The 20,344-nt window shown below is 41.3% G+C and overlaps 2 protein-coding genes across 2 annotated transcripts; both read right to left on the minus strand.

Moving 5' to 3' along the window:
* Positions 1–413: 413 nt before the first annotated feature.
* On the minus strand, positions 414–11,848 carry rhoab (ras homolog gene family, member Ab). Its single transcript, XM_015967492.3, has 5 exons — positions 11,712–11,848; positions 4,517–4,673; positions 4,081–4,201; positions 2,794–2,924; positions 414–2,694 (listed from the first exon to the last, which is right to left on the minus strand). The coding sequence occupies exons 2-5, from the start codon at positions 4,670–4,672 to the stop codon at positions 2,521–2,523; spliced, it is 582 nt and encodes a 193-aa protein (XP_015822978.1). The 5' UTR covers position 4,673; positions 11,712–11,848; the 3' UTR covers positions 414–2,520.
* A 2,807-nt stretch (positions 11,849–14,655) lies between these two features.
* tmem115 (transmembrane protein 115) lies at positions 14,656–19,927 on the minus strand. The gene is made up of 3 exons (XM_015967491.3): positions 18,397–19,927; positions 16,309–16,673; positions 14,656–16,199 (listed from the first exon to the last, which is right to left on the minus strand). Exons 1-3 carry the CDS (start codon positions 18,886–18,888, stop codon positions 15,905–15,907), a joined length of 1,152 nt encoding a protein of 383 aa, XP_015822977.3. The 5' UTR covers positions 18,889–19,927; the 3' UTR covers positions 14,656–15,904.
* Between the last annotated feature and the right edge of the window lie 417 nt (positions 19,928–20,344).

Here is a 20,344-nt window from a genome sequence, read left to right on the forward strand (position 1 = left end):
AAATTACACAATTGTCTGGCATTTCTTTATGTAGCTACATGTTCCATAATGCATTTAATTTTGAACACTTTGGAGTTCCACAGGGTCACTTTGGCAGAGCAAAACCACCTTTTCTCTATTAAACTGCTAGTCAGCTGGAATTTTCACATCTCGAGGTTTAGTCTTGTTTAGACTTTCAACACATTCTAAATTCATCACTTCTGGTGTGGAAACCCCAACAGATTCACTTTCCATTTCAGATTTGTTTTATTCCCCCAACAGTTAAAACAATAAAAGCCCAACATTCCAGTAACATCCATCACTGATAGATTTTACTTAAGAGGGCGGTTTGGATTTTGACGAAGTCTCCAATCATGTTAGGTGTTTTCATTTAACTACGACTCTTCCAGACACAGAACACGATGACTAAAAGCTTTGTGTTATAGAAAGTAATTTATTACACAAACCAAAGCTAGTTTACAAATACAGTTTCCAGTCATGTGTGTGTGTGTCGTCTTATGAACAAACCCACATTTCATATTTACAGACTTTGCATACAGCGTGGTTTTCCTGTTCCTTTGCTTGTTTCTGCTTCAGCATCCAAAAATCTGGATTTAAAATTAAAATATAGAAATAAAAAAAATGATTTGTATATTAGGTAACCGTCTTTTTTTATCCTTTTGCATTTTTTAAGTAGTTTGTGTGCAAACCAAACCAAACAGAGAAAAGCCAGCGATGGCAGCCCTGGCGATGCTCCACACAGGCAGCCAAGAGGCCAGCCCTTCTCCTGACTGCCCAACAGCATTTGGCGGGGATGATTGACGACTCATTACAAAAAATTGTAAATCATCATAAATTTTCTATATATATTTTTTTAAAGGCGCAAAAGAAGAAAAACCTAAAGCAACACGACTAAATTCCCTAGTTTTCCTTCTATTTTTCTGTTAAATACTGATAGACATGTTTATGACTTTTTCTTTAAAAGCTGGAAATTAAAAAAAAAAAACAACACAAGACTGGTATCTGGAACAGGCTCCGCCCATTAGGCCAGGAAGAAGAACAGGAGGGTGTAACGCCGCTGTCGAATGACCCTGAATCTGTCGTTGAAACACAGAAAACTCTGCTGATCAACCTAACCACGACTACCCCTCTTGTTTTGGTTTTCTTTAATAAAACATCTTACAAATACCCCAAAATTTAAAGCAGGAAGTGACCCCACCCCCCGCAAAGAATTTACCTGCACACACACCCTTTTTGGTGGCGTTTCCATGGAAATTACTCAGAATAAAGTTACATTTTTCATCTTTTATCACCCTTTACCTGGTAAATCACATCACTGGTCAATCAAATATGTAAATGTCACCATGGTATGCTGTAGGCAGGCCCCACTCAAAAAACGAACTAGATCTCATACATACTCAAACACAAAAGATTCATAGATGATCCCAACACGGAGACGAGTGGTGTGCATGTAAACAATCCCTCCTGGTTCTTCGTCCTGGTCTAAGACCAGACAAAGGGGAGCACCAGCAGTCGGCTAAGCGGAACAGGAAAGAGATGGAAGCGGCTCGGGCTTCAATATGCAGGGCAGGAAGCTACCTTTGTCATCTTTACATTAATCCACCACTTCCACTGACTTCATCAAACCGATACAAACATTTAGGAACATGCAAACAAAGATGGCCGATCACGTTCTAAAAGTAGACAAACCAGCATGTGAGTATAGCTCAAACCTAAATCAGCAGACAGGAGATAACGATCTGTGCTTTCAATTAGATTCAATCAAATTTAATCAAAAGGCGGCACCGAGGAGTTTCTCTGGCATTCAGAGCGCTTCTGGTTATCAGTTGATCGAGCAGATAGTCTCGGGAAGACTAGATGTCAACGTGTTTGTGAGCAGATTAGCCACAAGGGTAGATGAAAGTGTCTCGCCCGAGGTGGAACAGATAGTAAAAACCCCTTTTTAAGCTACCATTCACTGGTGGATTGTCTACATTTGAGGTTGTTTTCAGGTGATCGCGGCATCCAACAAGCAAGAAAAAGAAAAGTTTCAATGTGCTGTCCTGGTTTTAGTAACGCTCATGACCGTCACAGGTTAAATAGTTCCCAAGACAAGAAACCGAGCTTTTCTTTTTCTTGACACAATACAGATTAACCAGCCAGATTTCTACGAGCTGGGATCTTCTAATGATCTTAATCAGTGTAAGTGGCTTGCTGGAAAGACGGATCGTACCAACTCTCAGCTGGTGGAAATCTCCCAACCCGACGGTGCACCCACAGGTCAACGGCCTGGTCTACAGCGGCAGTAGCTTACTGTGCTCTCTTCTCCCTCAAGCGTCCACCTGCACGGCCATCTCCATCAAAGCGTCCCAAACCCAGGTCCCGGGGTAATTTGAGTCCAACAAACAGCGGTAGTATTTTACTGCAATCTTTTCTCCCCCTTACCCCCCCTCCCCTGTCTAGTAATCCCTGCGTTCCTACTGAGCCCTGTCCCCGGGTGTAACGGCCCAGGGCTGAAAACAGTCCACAGATGTTCGCCTTTTAGAGCAGCGCACATTTATTGTTCTTCTTTCCACGGCGGGCTTGCAGCGCTGCCCTGGTGGCCATCTCGAAAACCTCCCGCACGCCTTCCTTGGTCTTGGCGGAGCACTCCATGTAACCGGAAGCGGCGATGCGTCCGGCCATGTCCCGGCCCTCCTCAGACTTCACTGGTTCCTGTTGAACGAGGAGACAATCGGACCATTTTAGACTCCACAGCCTGCAGACGGTCACAACGCCATGGCTTCACAGAAACGTTAAATAACAGTCAAGTACCTGCTTCATCTTGGCCAGCTCTCGACGCGTGTGCTCGTCGTTACGCAGGTCTTTCTTGTTTCCTACGAGGATGATGGGGACATTTGGACAGAAATGTTTGACCTCCGGGGTCCACTTCTCTGGAATGTTTTCTGTTTAAAAAAAATATCAAGAATGGTTTTGTACATCTGTAGTTCAATATTCTCAGAACTGAAATGAAAATGTGACCATCAGTATTTCCATTAAGGTTAGGCGATTTGGAAAACTTGTTATCAATCCGACAAAACAGTGATGGCGATATAACGCAGCGATCCACCAATCACACTTGTTCTTAATCTGTTTATGGAAGAAGACTATTGGCTATTTGGTCAGTCAATGATCATACTACACCAAAATTAGGTGGAACTACACTTGTGCGAATAGGGGGCGGTACTTCAGATTTATCAGCCAATAGCTGAAGATTGAAGAGGTCTTTGTTTAAGATGGCTCTTTTCTGTTAATGATTTGAGGCTTCAAACTACGACTTCTAGATTATTTTGCATTTCCCAGCGGTTTGATAAAAGCGTGTAATCCTGATTGGCACATTTCCGTGAACTCACAAGAGTCTTGGCTTTCCAACGATGTATATGTGCATACAAACGTACAAAGAATGTTGCAAAAAAGACGATTTGACCTTGAACTACCGTCCCATCTGCAGGACATAATCATTGGTGTATCAAAATGATCTGTGAAGGGCTCAGTCCTTCGTTGATGGTTGATAAATTCGCCCAATCACCTAATCTTAATTTGCATAATTTAAATTGCCACAATTTCCTGTAATTTTTTACATTGTTTTTTCCTTAATAGTCGATTTTTCAGCAGTAAATGGACAAAAAACTCTGAGAACAGTAATAAATACAAATGAAGTGCTTGTATATTTTCAGTAAACATGAGAATTAGCCTCAACGGTAGTTTGAACATAAACCTTCCCTCCAAAGAATGATCAGCAAAACCATTTCATAACTTTTTTAATATTATTGGTATTTCTGCTTCTACTTTACTCTAATTATAAAATCCTAATTTTTGAACATCTACCTGAATATGATCAGAAAACTGCTGTTTGTAATGACTCAGAAAAAGCACGACTTGTTTCTGTCAGCATTAAAGCAGTTCCTCTCCAGAGAAGCTTTAACAGTCAGAGGAAGGAGCTCACAATCAGCAACTACTTCAAAGGAAACTGGAAAAATAGGGAAGTGCAAACAAACAGAAATGAGACATTTTCGGTCACGCCTGAACGCGTGTGTCTATAGGAATGAGGTTTGCTCTCACCCAAGCTGTCAGGGCTGTCTATGGAGAAGCACATGAGGATGACATCAGTGTCTGGATAGGAGAGAGGTCTCAACCTGTCGTAGTCTTCCTGACCGGCTGTATCCCAAAGAGCCAACTCCACCTGAGGCACACCAGCACTGGTTTTAACAGGATTTTCAAAACTGAGAAACACATTCAGTTCAACCCGCAGACGCAAAACTTCTAATCTAATCGTGAAAACAGATCAAGACATTTCTAAAACTGACACTGGAGACATAACCCGTGTCCTCCTGTCAGAAATCAGCAGGCCAAGAAAGACTCGGCGTCCCAGAATCCTATTAACCCAGAACAAGGTCAGGACATGTGAACGTGTGACTGATGCGAGGCTGGGTGCCATAGGTACCCAGAAAGGCATACAAAGAGCTTCCAATGAACATGAAGGTAACAGACGTCTCACCTGCTTGCAATCAACCTCGATGTCTGCAACATAGTTCTCAAACACAGTGGGGACGTAGACCTCGGGGAACTGGTCCTTGCTGAAGACGATTAGAAGACATGTCTTCCCACAAGCTCCATCCCCAACAATCACCAGCTTCTTACGGATGGCTGCCATCCTTGGAGGAAGACAAAGTCAAAGTGATAATCAAGGAGCCACAAGAAAAGCACAGCTTGTGCCACGCAGTGGTCTGAAGCTGCACAGTACAAAAGAATCCCAATGCAACACTTCGCCCGACACATTTAACCACATCGACTTGAACGGCTTCAACAGAACGCGCTAGGAACTACATGAAAGGTGCATGTCATATCAAAATAAGATGTTAGCCTTAAACATGAAATGACTGATGAAGCCAATCTGAGGTTTTCCTGAGCATCTTAAACAACACCAAACATAAAAAACAGCTAAAAAGGAGATATGTAGTCAAGGCTCCAATAGGTCATGGCAGTAAAAGCGTGAGAACGTCGATTTGAGCCGTTCTGAGTGGAAATGCGGCATAAATGTTCTGAAAACACTTAAACACGCTCCGTGTCCCAGTGTGATCTGTAAAATTAAATAAACTAAAGTTTTACTATCGCGTCATACCCGTGCACGCGCATTGGGTCCACAGCGCGCGTGTGAACGGGACTCGCGAGCGAAAATATACATGGCAGCGCGCGCGTGAACGGGACTCGCGAGCGAAAATATACATGGCGAGAGGTCATTTGTGCACTGAGAGGGAGCAAACTGTGTCTGTGAGCGCACAAGGATGTGCACAAGTGACAAACCTGCGTGCGCGCGTTGCCAACGAGCACACGGCAGAGGAAAACGTGCGCGCGCGGCAGCCTCTGCGCGCTCGGTTCCTAATTCCGCTCGCTCGGCTGTGAGGAGTTTTGGCACTCTGGAGGCGTGGCCTGTGGCAGATCTTCCCTATCCTCTGATTGGTTAGTTTACCCCGACTTTACTCTCTAGCTATCTATATAAAAAAATCTGATATTCAGCAGTTGCTGGCATAGCTCAGCTGGAAGAGCGGGTGACTCTCACTCTGGAGGATCCAGGTTCGAGTCCGGCCAAGTAACATAGAGTTGATGTCATATTATTCTTTCCTAATTCCTGTGATATTATTTTACAGTTGTGACCGTTCAACTGTCATTAAATGTCCGAATGTTTGCTGGGCAGTGTTTTAAAAAGTGCACATAAGCTAGATGGTTTAAACCAGGTAAAAATAGACTTGTGGGTGTAGGTATGTTCAAGTTTAAAAAGTTCTTGCCTCATTAATGTATTGTTTATTTTTTTCAGCATTTAATTGACAAATTATCCTTTCAAATAATTAATTGATGAGTTACATAATTGTCCATTTAGAATTGTTGAATGGACTGAGTCAAGTTTGGTGCACTTTATATATTTCAAAACATGTTTTTTTTAATTATGCATATAAATAATTTTAATGTTAATTTATTGAAATATTTCTATTTTTTCATTACCTCACCCTTGTTTTGACAAAAACGGGACCTTGCTGGATAATATCACGGAGAAACTATTTGTTCACAGTACTTGGCTCAGTGAGGATCTGTATACCAAAGGAGGAGATGCTCAGAAATCTGTCTGCAGATTGTTACAACCCAGACTGGAAGTGGTGGGCTGTAATAAGAAAGGAGACCAAACAGAGGAGTGGGGGTTCAACAACTGATTTATTTAACCAAAGTAAGGATATTTCAGTATGTATTTTTCCAGTATCACAAAAAATGTAATTTTATATGGTTAAAACCATCTAGCTTATGTGCACTTTTTAAAACACTGCCCAGCAAACATTCGGACGTTTAATGACAGTTGAACGGTCACAACTGTAAAATACCTGAAATTAAGAAAAATTAACATGACATCTACTGCATTTTCCTTGGCCGGACTCGAACCTGGATCCTCCGGGGCGAGAGTCACCCGCTCTCCCAGCTGAGCTATGCCAGCAACTACTGAATATCAGACTTTTTTATATAGATAGAGGGTAAAGTGCGGGGTAAACTAACCAATCAGAGGACAGAGAAGATCTGCCACAGGCCACGCCTCCAGAGTGCCAAAAGCCCTTACAGCCGAGCGAGCAGGAGTCAGAAACCGAGCGCGCAGAGAGGCTGCCGAGCGCGCACGTTTTCCTCTGCCGTGTGCTCGTTGACAACGCGCGCACGCAGGTTTGTCACTTGTGCACATCCTTGTGCGCTCACAGACACAGTTTGCTCCCTCTCAGTGCACAAATGACCTCTCGCCATGTATATTTCCGCTCGCGAGTCCCGTTCACACGCGCGCTGCCATGTATATTTGCGCTCGCGAGTCCCGTTCACACGCGCGCTGTGGACCCAATGCGCGTGCACGGGTTGTGGCACGCTTTAAACGCCATATTTTACCACCAAAGGCACGATTAAACCATAACAGGAAGCGGTCCTTTAATACAGGCTAAACATGAGTATTCAGCAGGCTCTAGGCTGAAGGGTTTGGAGGTACGGAAACGTATTCACCAGGCACATGCCAAACACCTCGTTTTCTCAGCAGTGCTGCTACAAAGACACGGCCACCACTTAAACCGTGTCAGTCACATGACTCTTCTCTTCCCCATCACAGCTTGTCAGATGGAGGTGTGATGGGGAGTGCTCTCCTTAATCTCCTGCAAGTTTGATCAGCAGCCCGTTTGGAGCTGTTACATGGCCAATTACTTTTTCAGACAGTCTAACACCAAAATATCGCAATTCAAACTCCGACTGCAAGGTGGCAGCAGTTTTTAAGTCGCCTTTATTTTGACGGAACAAGATCCCACATTTAGGCTTGCTGGGATTAACCATTTTGACTATTAATCTCATTTAACCCCTTTAAAGACGTCTCCAACTCTACCTATATAAAAAATAAATAAAACAATAGTGAAACTGCTTCTGCTGCGTTCAGTTTCACTATTGTTCTTGTCCGTGCGAACTTCACTACTGTTTTTAAAGGCGGTGTTGGAGATGTTTTTACGGGGTTAAACAGGATTAATAGTCGTGATGGTTAATCCCTGCAACCCTACTTACAATAGCCCCTACTTCACATTAAAGCAAAACGGCAGCAGAACAGTTTACTTGCGACGGTTGCTGCGTGCCCGTACACAACGGGAGAATGTCAGCCGCGGACTGGCTTCTCTGTCGTGCTCCTCGCTTAACTTGCGAGATCCCAAAATCCTGAGTTTATGCCATCTGCCATTAAACCAAAAATAATGAAATCACATTTGATGTCATATTTGATGTTTCTCTCCCCTGCCAAGATTAAAACTATGAAAAACACACTGATGTACCTCTGGAAAGATGCAGAGATTAAATAAGCCATTAGGTCACTTGTATTAATGTAGTCTAGATAGATATTAAATCATTGCAATAGTCTTATTTTGAAAATTACTCTGGGTTTTACACTGAAACCGTGTGCGCTTTCCTCTCTAGCCCCACGTTAACTGTGGAAATTGTCCCAGAAGTGGCTCGCGGCAAAAACAGAACCAGATCTTATCCTTAGCAGCGGGGTGTGCCGCTTCTGGGACAGGCTCGAAAATGGCCGCGTTGTGACTGGTGTGAATCACCCCCTTAGAATATAATGGACTCTAAATTGAAGCAGAGACGTTCCGCTGCCGCTCCGAGCCACTGATGCTTCGAGCGTGATGAAGGGGTAAAACTGGGCGCGTGTAAAAAGTTGGTAGTTACTTCTGAAATAGCAGTCAGCTTCCAACTCCTACATGTAAATGATTTTGTTCTCTGTCCTGATAATGTAGAATAAAACAAAAGTACATTTTCATCGGTTTCCTCCAGCCTCTATGTTTCGTTTTCAAATTTCTCAACATCCAAGTTGATAAAATAAACAAAACAGACTATTTTACAGTCTTTTCTGCTTCATTAGTTCCAGACTGTGATGCACCAAAGTGCTGTAAGGTGCATGCATCCCATAATGGTGCACTCTTAACTAGGACAGCAGTGTCAAATAAGATTAGGCTGTTCCCTCTATGACACGAGCATAAAAAAAGACAAAAAACGGGGACAGCTGTAGCCTAGAGGTTGGTCAATGTTTGAGTAATGACCAGCGGGTAAACAATTATAGATGGCCTGCTTTTATCAAAGCCTATATAGATGCTATAAAATACACTGTGTCTAACTGTGAGCAGAAGTCTAATATACAACAGCTTCCTTTAGCTCTAAATGAACGGAGGAGACAAAGATCAGAGTCTGAGCCTAGAGACGTGTGTTAAAACTCACATAGGACATGATCACACCAGGCAAGAAAATGAGAAGTCTTCAGTTTCTGAATAATAGCAACTGTTCACATTTTTCAAAATAAAGTCCTCAAGTATTTATGGATGGAAGCTGAGGTGTCAGAACTGCTGTTGATTGGGACTCAAGCAGGTTGACAAACAGTATCGATGACAAACTTCTCTGGGTAGTTTTAATCCTAGCAGCTAATAAGGACCAAGCTACTCGTGGAAATCCCCACCCCATCTGCTCATTGCAAGACAAGAGATGAACAATTGATAAGGAAAACGATGACTCGACACAATCGAATTAACAGAAGTTTAAATACAAAGGCAGTCTATACTTTCATGATGAACATGAGCAGAGGTAGACGACAGCTGTCAGCAAGACTAAATCATCTTGTCAGCTCTAATTCACAATCAATGTTCACAACAGGAGGTTCTGATTGGCTACTTACACACACTGATCCAACTATTTCTAACAATTTTTCTGATTCTCTAAAAGGAGCTAGCTTAATTTGTTGCACAATGTTTGGTCAGGTATCTGTGAATTGGCTCAGGGTTTCTGACAAAAGGTCAAACTGTTAAAGTTAACCCCAAAAGCAAAACGACAAGATTAATCAAAGTGTGACTGTTCACTAAGCGGTGCGGGTACCATGCACGACACGAGTTTCAGTGCATTACCAGAGTGGCTACTGTTTACACGATGATTCATCGTGTCCTTTAGAAAAACCTCACACAAGCTGTGTTGCATTTAGAGGCATGTGTGTGCCGCTGGAAGGAAACGTCCCACGCAGTCTTCAGGGTGGAAAAAGAGCTTGGTTAAGAATGTTAACTGACTGTTGAGTGATGAATACATCAGAAATTTGGCAGGTGGTTTTCTTCTGCCACTAGACAAGTGTTTCTGTCAAGGACCAAATCTGGAATTCATCCATTATTGTTAATTATTTCACTACTGTGTTGAAAGCATGAAAGCAAAAGTCAATGAACAATACCTCTTTGGTTAGGAATGGTAAGAGACAAAAGTAATAGTTAAGATTAACTATGTGCATACAATTTACTTTTCTTTACTGGTCAAGTTGAAATTGTATAAAATAGCGGTTTCCAGATGCCGGCCAAGCAATCGGTGAAACCTTTACACCAATATTATCTAGAGTTCACACTACACTGGCTGGCATTTAGTGCGTCACAGCTAAAAAATAAAACTGACGACAACAGCAATGCAAAGACAAATAGCCACTATAGGCACGTGCTTCACTGATACAAAGTCAAGAGCAAGATCCTGTCTAAACACTGCAATAACATGGTGTTGTCAAGGTGACCCCACATAACATCAACTAGGTTACTCTGCTGAGGAGCTTCCTGAAACAATGAGTTTATATTGTCTATTACCATCGCACATCCTTATTAAATGGATCATTGAAATACTGTAATAATAAACGATCGTCCTATATGAATTAAAAATGAATGGCAGAAGCCTTTAAAAGCCTAACATCCTATAATAGAGCTTGTGCTGCTTAAATAACCAACTAACTCTTAGAATTTAAAACTGACCAACTTAATGATCAACTCACAGATCATTTACCACTGTGCAACAATCCTATTGCAATTTTCAACCCTTTTTGTCATCACACTGAGAAATACTGATAAGATCTTTAATCAGAACCATGTGATATTAATTGGCTGTTTGTTTAAATATGACACTGATCGTCTCTTCAACGTGTTTGAGGCGAGAAGATGAATTTGTCTAACAGCTTCAAGGGTGATGGAGTGAAAAACCTGCAACAAAACCTTTCTCAAGCCCACTCCTGTCTTAGGCACAACAAAACAAGCCACAGTTACATCATAATAGAATAAATTCAATCTTAAAGGCTTTTTTACACTGGTAACAATAAATAGAATGACAAATGTCTTAATAAAGACATCTATTAATTTTACAACAATGGCTTTGATTGTACTGACTAGGACACACAGGTTATGTGCCGTTTATCTCTCATCAATGTAGATTTTTTTGAACTGGTCTAAAGCAACACACAGCTAGGGACATTATCACAACAATACTAGATTGGATTAATCTAAATCTTTATATGCATGATTAAAAAGAACGTCCTCAGTGTATATTGTGCCAATCACTGCATGCATGGCATGTGAAAAGTGGTTAAAACGACCAATGTTAAACCAAACATTTCTAACTAGCCACTGGGTGGGTCACCAGAAAGATGGCGTCATCACAGAGGCAACAGATGGCGAGTGTGTCCGCAGTGAGAGAACGGGTGGGTGGCCCAAGCACAAGCAACCCCCCTCAAGTCAGATCCACACAGTATACAACACCCCCTCCAACCAGAGATTAAAAATCTAGGATCAAATAAAGAAACCCCACGAAGTTAAAGTCCTCAATACCTAAAAATCCACAGTAAACGCGGAGGTAACGTTTAAACAAAGTTCTTAAACAGGTCATTTGTATCCTTTAATGAAAAATCACGAAGATACTTTATGTTGCCAGCTGGTTAGAGAAGAACGGCGAAGCTACCGGGAAACCGAAGCAAGTCAGAAGAAGGACCTCATTGTTTGGCTGCGGCTCGCAAATCCATCAAGGACTGTCCTCGAGCTTCAGTTTAAAAGCTTACTTTAGTTTCCTCAATTTAACTAAAGCCGCCACGGAGTGTGGTAAAGACGCGTCAGCCCCAGGAGTTGCAGCGCCCAATAACCCACAGCGTTCAGCGCAGCTAAGGTAACGACTGCGGAAGAAGAGGTACAGAAATAGACGGCGGTAAGGAGGGGACAAGCCTACTTAGCTACAGGATGCTAACCTCGCTAGCACGGCCTCTCAAAGCCAAGGACAACTTAAAAAATGTTTTTTAAACTTTTTAACACAAATACGCGAAACTAGAATATGTTCATTGTCGCTTAGCGTTCGTTAAAGTAGTTTACCTTTAGTTGACGTGCCAAGCTGAGGTATTTTTTCCCGTATTTCTCGAAACTGAGCAGCGTTCCAATCTTTCGGCTTCCTCCCGTCTCCGTCTGATACAATGAATTAGTTCATGGGCGCGCGCAGCTGGGGGAGGGGTGGCGGTCACGAGCCCGAGGGCCACGCCTGCGCGGCCACGATGAACGCACCTCGGTGGAGCTCCTCAAGCGAAATCTGTCATGATTTCAGGCGTGGAAATCCCCAAAACTTTCACTTAACACCAAAAGATTAATGATCACTTACAACAGGAAATCACAATTAAAGCAAATACAACACAGCGTGTCTTCATATCTGAGGTACTACAAGGCCCTAATATAATAATAATAATAATAATAATAATAATAATAATAATAATAATAATAATAATAATATTTCAAACACTTTAGCTGTTTTATATATTTAGTTTTCGGTTCCAAATAGGCTGTTTTTTGTTTAAGAACAATCTCACTATTTGCGTTTTTAACGTAACAAAAAACGGAAACCAATAGTTTTAAAAATGCAGGTAGATTAATTAAAGTAATCGCAGTTTGAGTGTGTGAGTTGTTGTCTGTCTCTAAGTGTCCCCATGAAAAGTGAGGGAGCAGCTTCATTGAATTCACAGGGAAACAGTAGAAAGCGGGCCACTGCTTCCCCTGGTGGCTATAAGGTTAACAGAACAAAAACATTATTGTAGAGCACCTAATAAATTTAGAGACCCGGGATTTTCTTTTTATTTTGAAAGAAAATTTTCTTTTTCCACTTCTTAGACACACACTTGCGGCTAAAACCACCTTTAAAAACTTTAATAAAAATGTTTTACTTGATCATTATTTTTAATTCTTTCATTAAATATTGTCCAATCTATACATCTAATTTTGCAGATGCACAGTAAAAATACCTTTGTTTTGATGCATTATAACAATTTTCTGTTTCCATATTTCATAAGTTACTGATGTCAAAATAGGATCACACACCATCTTATGTTTTATCCTCATAAACAAATCAGCGAGATACACTTAACTCACTCTGAAAAGCAAATGCTTCAACATTCACAGCAAAAATAATTACAACTATTAATAAAAAAGTGTTGTAATCAATCATTTCACTGACATCATGAATTGTATTTTGAAAAATAAAGCAAAAATATTAGCTACTGTACTGTCACAGCAAGTTGTTTTTAGGAGGTGGAGTGAGGAAACATGAAGTGTGCTGACAAAATGCAGAACACTTGACATGTCTACTGGAAATTAATTATCACAGATTTTTAAAAAGCTGTGATGTTGTGACATTTCCAGTACATTCTATAGGTTCACTGCATCTTTATCTCATCTTTCAGTCATAACCAGAAGGCAAATATAAGAAAAAAAACAACAAAGGAACCAGAAACAGGTAAAGTTTTGCAAAAGCAAAGTTGACCAAACTGAAACCACAGAATGCAAAAATCATCTGCAGGCAATGTTTTTATTTATGTCGTCCTGCATTGTTGTGCAAAGCATGCTAAGATAATTAAGCAGTTATAAGCAAGTGTGATTCTCAAGGAACCTCGCAAGTAGAAAACCAACCCAACAAAACTGCACTTGCACTGTTAATAAGTCCAGAGTTGAGACTGTTTTCAATAATAGCTACGTGAACTTCCAACTTGTAGAAAGCTGAGTGATTAGAACATTCTAGGTTGATTAATTCAAGATTTACTTCAAAGGATAATTCAGATAATGTATGTTTCTGTGGATAGTTTACGCACCGTTAATGTTACCCGTTACAGGTAATTCTGTGAATGACGTCAGTTTGGCGAAACAAAGAATAGCACCGACAGATGAGCTAATGGCTAATCTGAAGCCAGTTAAATTTTATTTATTCTCTCAATAAACTCTAATTAAAAAATTTTCAAAGCAGTTCAGATCATTAAAAAATAATTTACACAACCACAATCATAACACTGGGATTCTGTAATTATTTGCTAAATAAATCAGCACATGTGGGTGGGATTTCTTAACAATTAAAAGGGACATATTGTGCAAAACACACCTTTTGCATTCTTTTTTGCAGCCATGTGCGTCTCTCTAAAAAGCGTCAGTTCCTTTATTTGTTTATTTTTTGTCAGTGTTTGGTTTTAGGAAACAATATGCACAAAACAAGCCATTTAAAAACGTCTGTTTGTGATGTCACAAATGGGGAAATTCTGAAACAGCTTTTAAAACAGCCTTTAGGCATAAAACCATCTCACCTGCAGGAGGAGCGGCTTTACTCTGAGCCCCTCTTGGATATTGGAGCTTCTTAGCATATAGCAACCTGTTAAGGAAAGGTAGGGGTGGCCAGCTACAGCTACCATGAAACGGCTCATTGTGGAAAGTACTGAAAATGTCAATAAAACAGCTGAAATTGCTATAAGTGAAACTGATTTAGCATAAAGAACTTTACAAATGTGTTTCGTATCAACCACAGAACTATTACTTAAGAAAGTCATCTGCCTCCTTTAAATAAAATGTGATTTTTTTTTGCAATTACCTGAACTGACTGCTAGAAAATTGTTTGCAATGGAACTGTTGTGATAAAATTTGTATTAGGACTACTTTTATGCATCTGACTCATCAGATCTAATTTCTATTTTTCGTCATATAATAGGTGAAACATTAAAGTGTTAGCCAATTGTAAGGCCACTCAACCAGGGGTGAACAAAACAGCTGGAAAGGCAAATTTCTAAATATTAAAAATGAATTTAAACAAATGTTTAACAGTAAACTCATTTTGTGGTTTTGTAATTTGCTATTTTCTGCACAAACGTGTACAAATCCAGTGAAAAAACATCATAAATAAGCGAAAGCCAAATCCAGTTTGAAAGTCTCTTGGCGATACGTTTTCTAAACCGCTTAAATATACTCATTTGCAGACAATTTAAAACATGTGATCACAAACCCAGAATGAAATCTATTAGCTTCAAATAACTTTAATCAAAAATAAAATAAAATAAAAAAAACTAAACTGGGCATCAAAAACTTTAACACAATAAAATGTGACATGGGCAGTTGAGAAAACAAAAACAAAACAGTGACTTTCGAGTCTGAGCAGATTGTTTTCTATCCAAGTGAAACTATTTAGAAGCCACTAGATCATTAACCACCGCTCAGTTCTGACACTTGGATGTCGGGAATGAAAAACACGTGACTACTGATCAATCACAGGAGGCTCACTAATTCATGGGTTTAAGATTTAAAAAAAGAAAACGGGAAAGACTGAAAGTGAAAATGTAATTTTCTGTTTGTCTCACTTTTTTCAGCACAAATGTGCGACGAATCACCAGATCCATAAACATTCATCACTCCAGAGTATGAACCATCATCACTGAACTGTTGACAGATTTCAGAAATGCAAAAGGTGCAGGATGGAAGAATTAGGTCCAGAATTAAATGACACATTGCAAAAAGGAAAACAGTTCCTATCTACAAATCAGAGTGAATCCCACAGGCAAACATGTCTCAACAGCTTACAGAAACTTTTGATTCAAGTGGGCTTCCAAAAAACAAACAATTCTCCATCTATTGATCCAGACATCCCGGAAAAATTCCTTTCATCTGGCCTGTCTTTCAGTCTTCTGCAGGACAAACCTTCTGTCCTGGCCAGCTGGTCGGCGGGACCAGCTACACACACACACACCTACGGTCATTTCGCCACTTATCAAAACAAACATCACGATCGCGGCGTGCAGCTCGGTCATTAAAAGTGTTTCTCCTTTTGCAGCAGATCTGGCTGCTCTGAAGACTTACAAAGAGTAGTTTGCACAACCATGTTTTGTTTTTTTTTATTTGGAAAGCAAAGAGAAGAGCACATGTAGCAGAAATCAGAGTTCTCGGAGTTAGAATCGTCTTCTAACAGGAAAGAATTTGGACGTAGGTAGAAAGGAGATAAATTAGGTTCCGGTTATGCCCAAGCAGGCTGAGCGTTCACAACCAACATGTCTGAAGTGAAAGAGCAATACAGTCTTTTGGGAAGTTAACCGTGTTGGTGAGGAAAGTCATACTTGTTAACTTGACACAGGCGTGTATAGCGCGAGACATTGAGTGAACATCTAACCGCCGTCACTGAGAACAGACGTATACTAGTCAGGGATGCTGGATGTGCTAGTATACTGGACAGCGACACCAAACGGAGCTTCTCTACACACACGGTGCATTTATTTTGGCTATGATCTAGAGGGCGCGTCCTCAAAGCTGATGATGCTGGACTCAGGGTGCTGAACGCCACCCGAAGACAATGCTCCACCACCCTGTGAGGATGCGGAGGGGAGGGAAGCGCCGATAGGTCCGCTGGGTATTCTCGGTAAAGATGACGAGGAGTCCCGTCCAGATGGGAGGAGGGGCTGTGTGTCGGTTCGGACCTCGTCTTCCTCATCGTCTTCCTCGTCATCCATGCTGGGCCAAGCGGACTGGTCCTCGACCCGCTTTAGACGTTCATTCAGAGCTTTCAAGGCTAGTTGTCTGAGAGGAGAAAACAAAGGTTCGACTTTTGAATTGTGTTTGCAAAAGTAGCTTTCCAGACATTTTGGTTAGCTTAAAACCTTTTCTGAAAGTTTCCAACTCGACTCACCTCCTCCTTTCTGCATCCTGTGGGTCTGTGCCCGGCAGGCTGATGGTGATGGAGGAGGGCGCCCCTACATCGTATCTCTTTACCATCTTCCTGCACACCTTTATCTTCACCAGGGCTGCATGGACGAGCCCGGCCAACAGTCCCACAGCCGGCTGCACTGCCTCTGGGAAGAAACTTGCAAAGGCAAAGTGGTCCGACATGTCCCCGCGGCCCCGGCTGTGTCGCTGGTAGAAGCGCAGGTACACCCAGCCAGACAAGGCGCCATAGCTGTATGCAGCCAGGGGTGCACAGCTGCTGAGCAGCCCAGACAGGCGCAGTAAGGCCAGGAGCAGGAGGACCAAGGCTGGAGCAGCTTTCAGTCTCACCTGTGATGGGAGGAGAAAAGATACGTTACTTTCATACAGAAATACAATGTTTAAAACTACCGACAGAGCTAAACTTCCTACATTAGCAAATAAGGAAATTAGAAAGAAGTAAAGAATTTCATGTGAATTCACAGAAACACTCGACTTTGTGAAACGTTGGTACATTTGCACAGATTAAAGAAATCCAAACCGACCAAAAGGACAAGATCGCAGATACAAGCAGTCGAAATGACTTTTTCCGCCATGTGGCTGGGCTCAGCCTTAGGGATGGGGTGAGGAGCTCGGACATTCGGGAGGGACTCAGAGTAGAGCCACTGCTTCTCCAGATAAGGTGGTTTGGGCCTCTTGTTGGAGTGCCTCCCCAGGGAGGTGTTTCAGGCATGTCCTACCGGCAGGAGGCCCCCTGGTCGACCCAGGACACGTTGGAGAAAGTACATCTCTGAACTGGCCCGGGAACGCCTTGGGGTCCTGCTGGAGGAGCTGGTGGAGGGGTGGCCGGGGAGAGGACGCTCTGGAACTCCTAGTTGGGATGCTGCCTCCGCGACCCGGATAGGCAGAAGACGACGAAACGAGGCCAAATAAACCAACAACGCTAAAGTAACAACCAGTTTTTTAGTGAATTAAGAAATAACTGATGCTCTTAAAAATACTGGAAAAGCACCTAAAATCTAAAGATTTTGTCTTAAAGTCACCTTTTTTTTATTTTGAAGACAATTGAGATTTTGGACCGCCTTAATCTGGTTGGAAAGAAGATAATTGTTTATGTTATTTATGATTTATTTGAGACAAAAAAAGACCTAAAGGCAACACATTAACCACCTATACAAACAAGTTGGTCTAAGACTGAGCCTATGCCCGTCGTCTGGCAAGCACTGCGTTTAAAATGCTGGAAACCGATGCTGGCGATGAAGCAAAGACTAGAGGAGGTTTTTTAAGTTGCTATCAGCATTTGCAAAAACAAAGACACTGACTTTCACCAAGAGAAACACACTGGCATTTGGATTGTTAAATTATATACATAAAAAATCCCTACTATCTTTCAGAAAAGGTAGCACATCATCAACAGGCATAAACACACACACACAAGGTAGTTTTAACTCGTATGAGCTTCAGAAAACAAACAAAAGAAAACCTGTGAAATGAGCTTGGAAAAATATATAAAACATAAAAATAAAAGCACATCCAACAGCTCAACTACTGACCTTTAACCCCATCAGTTTAAATAGTGTCCAAAAGCACCATTTTAATTCAATGATTATTTGCAATTCAACAAAAGTCTGAAGACTTGTCATTATGTGTACACTCGCACAATTAACACCTGTTCCTATATTATTGCTGCATGATTAAAAAACACATTAAAGCTTGAAATATCAAAATAATTAAGAACAATAATATTTTAAAAAATTGAATTAATTACTTACTAACGTTGATATATTAACTATATAATAAACTGTTTATTTCATTATGTTATGCAATGAAATGTTCTTTGAATACATTTAATTTCATTGTTCAGCAAAAAATAATTTAATCCCAACACAATAGTCTGGTTCTTTGGCAAACACTGCTTATGAGTGTAACAAGATGCTTGCTAAAGAAAATGTATAAATAATAAACAAATATTTTTTTATATGCAACAGAAGCTGTAATTGTAACTGACTTGTGTTAGATAAAAGGATCAACACACCAGTAGATTATCTTATCTGCACCGTACTTCACTTCTCACCTGTGGCACTCTGAGCACAGTAGTGTCCCCCATGGTTTGTTTCAGCGCCACCAGGACGCCTCCCAAGAAACCAGCTGAACCGTAGATGCGCACAGCAAACAGGAAGTCCAGATCAAAGGTAGCCACGTAGGTGAGGAGATAGGAGAGTCCTGCCAGGAGTCCAGCAGACACATTCACTACTGCAAAGAAGATCAGGAGCTCCAGAGCACCCCACAAAGGCTCCAGCAGACGTCCGCATGCCATGACTGTCCCCACATTGGCTGCCACACCCCAGGCATGCTGCTCCACCAGCCCGTGGGTCACCAGTGTCCACACCCAGAAGTTAGGTGGAAAAAGGTAACCTGGGGTCACTCCGAGTGCATATGAAGTCTCAACCGCCCATGACAGCAGGTACAGCAGAACCACAACAGCACTTATAGATTTTACTACCACACTGGTGCTGGCAAGGGCAGCCAGGAAGTGCTGTCGTGCTACTGGTAGGTAACGATTCATTGTTGTCTTCCTTGAGCAAATCAGCTCAAGAGAGACAAAATATAACAAAAAAAAAAAAAGACTTGCTTCTGATAAAGATTGAATAGTGTCAGGCAGAAAAGGAGACACCAGTGAGTCCAGACAGGATCAAAATCCACACTTTTCTTTGAGTCCTCATCCGGATCCTGTTTGTCAAGAAGATGTAGATAGCTGATGTTTTCAACTCAAAGTCTATATTGCTTAATGCTCCAGTCTGTTGGCCTTGGGATTACAATTAAGCAAATTATGTCATACTTTTGGTACCATTTTACAGAACCAATGGAAGATAAACAAATGGGTGATTTTGATTGTCCAATAAGGTATCAAACCCTGAGCTGCAGTAGATAGGCCTCAAGTATGAGATAACATTCGAACAGGGAACCTTTGGGCAGAACTACAAAGACTACGACCATAAAGTTGATAAGAGACCAAAGTAGAGAGCTCACGAAGCACCCAACAGTTGTCACGTGTCACGGGAGAAGTGTACAACACCTAGTTGAAGAAAACATCAAGTAATCTACTGATTTGAAAGATCCTGGTTGAGTTGTAAACAAGCGAGCTAAAGCTAGCCAACTTGTTAAACTAAAAGCGACTTGAGTTGTAATGACTTATGTCCGCCACAGAAGACGAAGAAAGGTTTAGTGTTCGTCTGCGTAGCAGAAAAATAAATTAGTGTTAATAAAACCTGGTAGAGGAAGAAAAAAAATCTGCCTTCGCAGCTCCAGTCCTTGGTCGTCTATCTCTCACCCCGGTGTCCGCTGAGCCAGCCCGAGGATTTCACGTCGCTAGCAAGCAACAGGCCCGCAAAACAACGTTCCAGGCGCTTCAGAAGATGCGATAGTTCGCTTACAGTCGTAGATTTCTATACTAAACTATCTCCATTCGTTGTATTTATTGTTCTTCTGTCCATAAAATGAAAACATTGCCTTCGAAAACAGTGTTAGATTAGCAGGCGCTCCCACCACATTAGCTAACTGACCTGCGCCGTTTGCCACCGTCATCAGCGACGACGCTGGATCACGTAATGACGTAACTTCTTAAATTACTGCATGCTGGGAAACGAAGTTCTTTCACGTAGCTCAATTATTTGCAGGTTTTATCTAACATAATTGTTTGTATCATGATCTTTATTAAACAATTTTATAAAAATAATGTTACATTTTACTAATACAATACATTTAAATGGAATACATACTTATAAATGAATAAATGTAAATGAATTTTACATTCTATTCTATTCTATTCTATTCTATTCTATTCTATTCTATTCTATTCCATCTACTGACGTTTTAGTAGTTTGAGTGATTAATGGATTCCTAAAATGTGTGCAACAGGGATTTTCAGATTTAACGGATTGACTATCCAAAACTCCTTAGGGAGGTAGATTTTACACATATGCGTTGCAAAACAGTTCACAGTTCTTTGAAAGCACACTAAG

This window comes from Nothobranchius furzeri, chromosome 15 (assembly GCF_043380555.1).
Source record: "Nothobranchius furzeri strain GRZ-AD chromosome 15, NfurGRZ-RIMD1, whole genome shotgun sequence".
In the NCBI taxonomy this organism is placed as follows: Eukaryota; Metazoa; Chordata; class Actinopteri; order Cyprinodontiformes; family Nothobranchiidae; genus Nothobranchius; species Nothobranchius furzeri.

Bases quoted from the DNA above. Each gene is read 5' to 3' on its own strand.
- rhoab (XM_015967492.3), bottom strand. From the start codon at position 4,672: ATGGCAGCCATCCGTAAGAAGCTGGTGATTGTTGGGGATGGAGCTTGT. The intron at 4,202-4,516 runs GTGAGACGTCTG...GGTGTGCCTCAG, and splicing joins TCGAGGTTGATTGCAAGCAG to GTGGAGTTGGCTCTTTGGGA. The intron at 2,925-4,080 runs GTGAGAGCAAAC...TTTTTTAAACAG, and splicing joins AGACAGCCCTGACAGCTTGG to AAAACATTCCAGAGAAGTGG.
- tmem115 (XM_015967491.3), bottom strand. From the start codon at position 18,888: ATGAATCGTTACCTACCAGTAGCACGACAGCACTTCCTGGCTGCCCTT. The intron at 16,674-18,396 runs GTGAGAAGTGAA...CTCCCATCACAG, and splicing joins CTGTGCTCAGAGTGCCACAG to GTGAGACTGAAAGCTGCTCC. The intron at 16,200-16,308 runs GTGAGTCGAGTT...TTCTCCTCTCAG, and splicing joins CAGGATGCAGAAAGGAGGAG to ACAACTAGCCTTGAAAGCTC.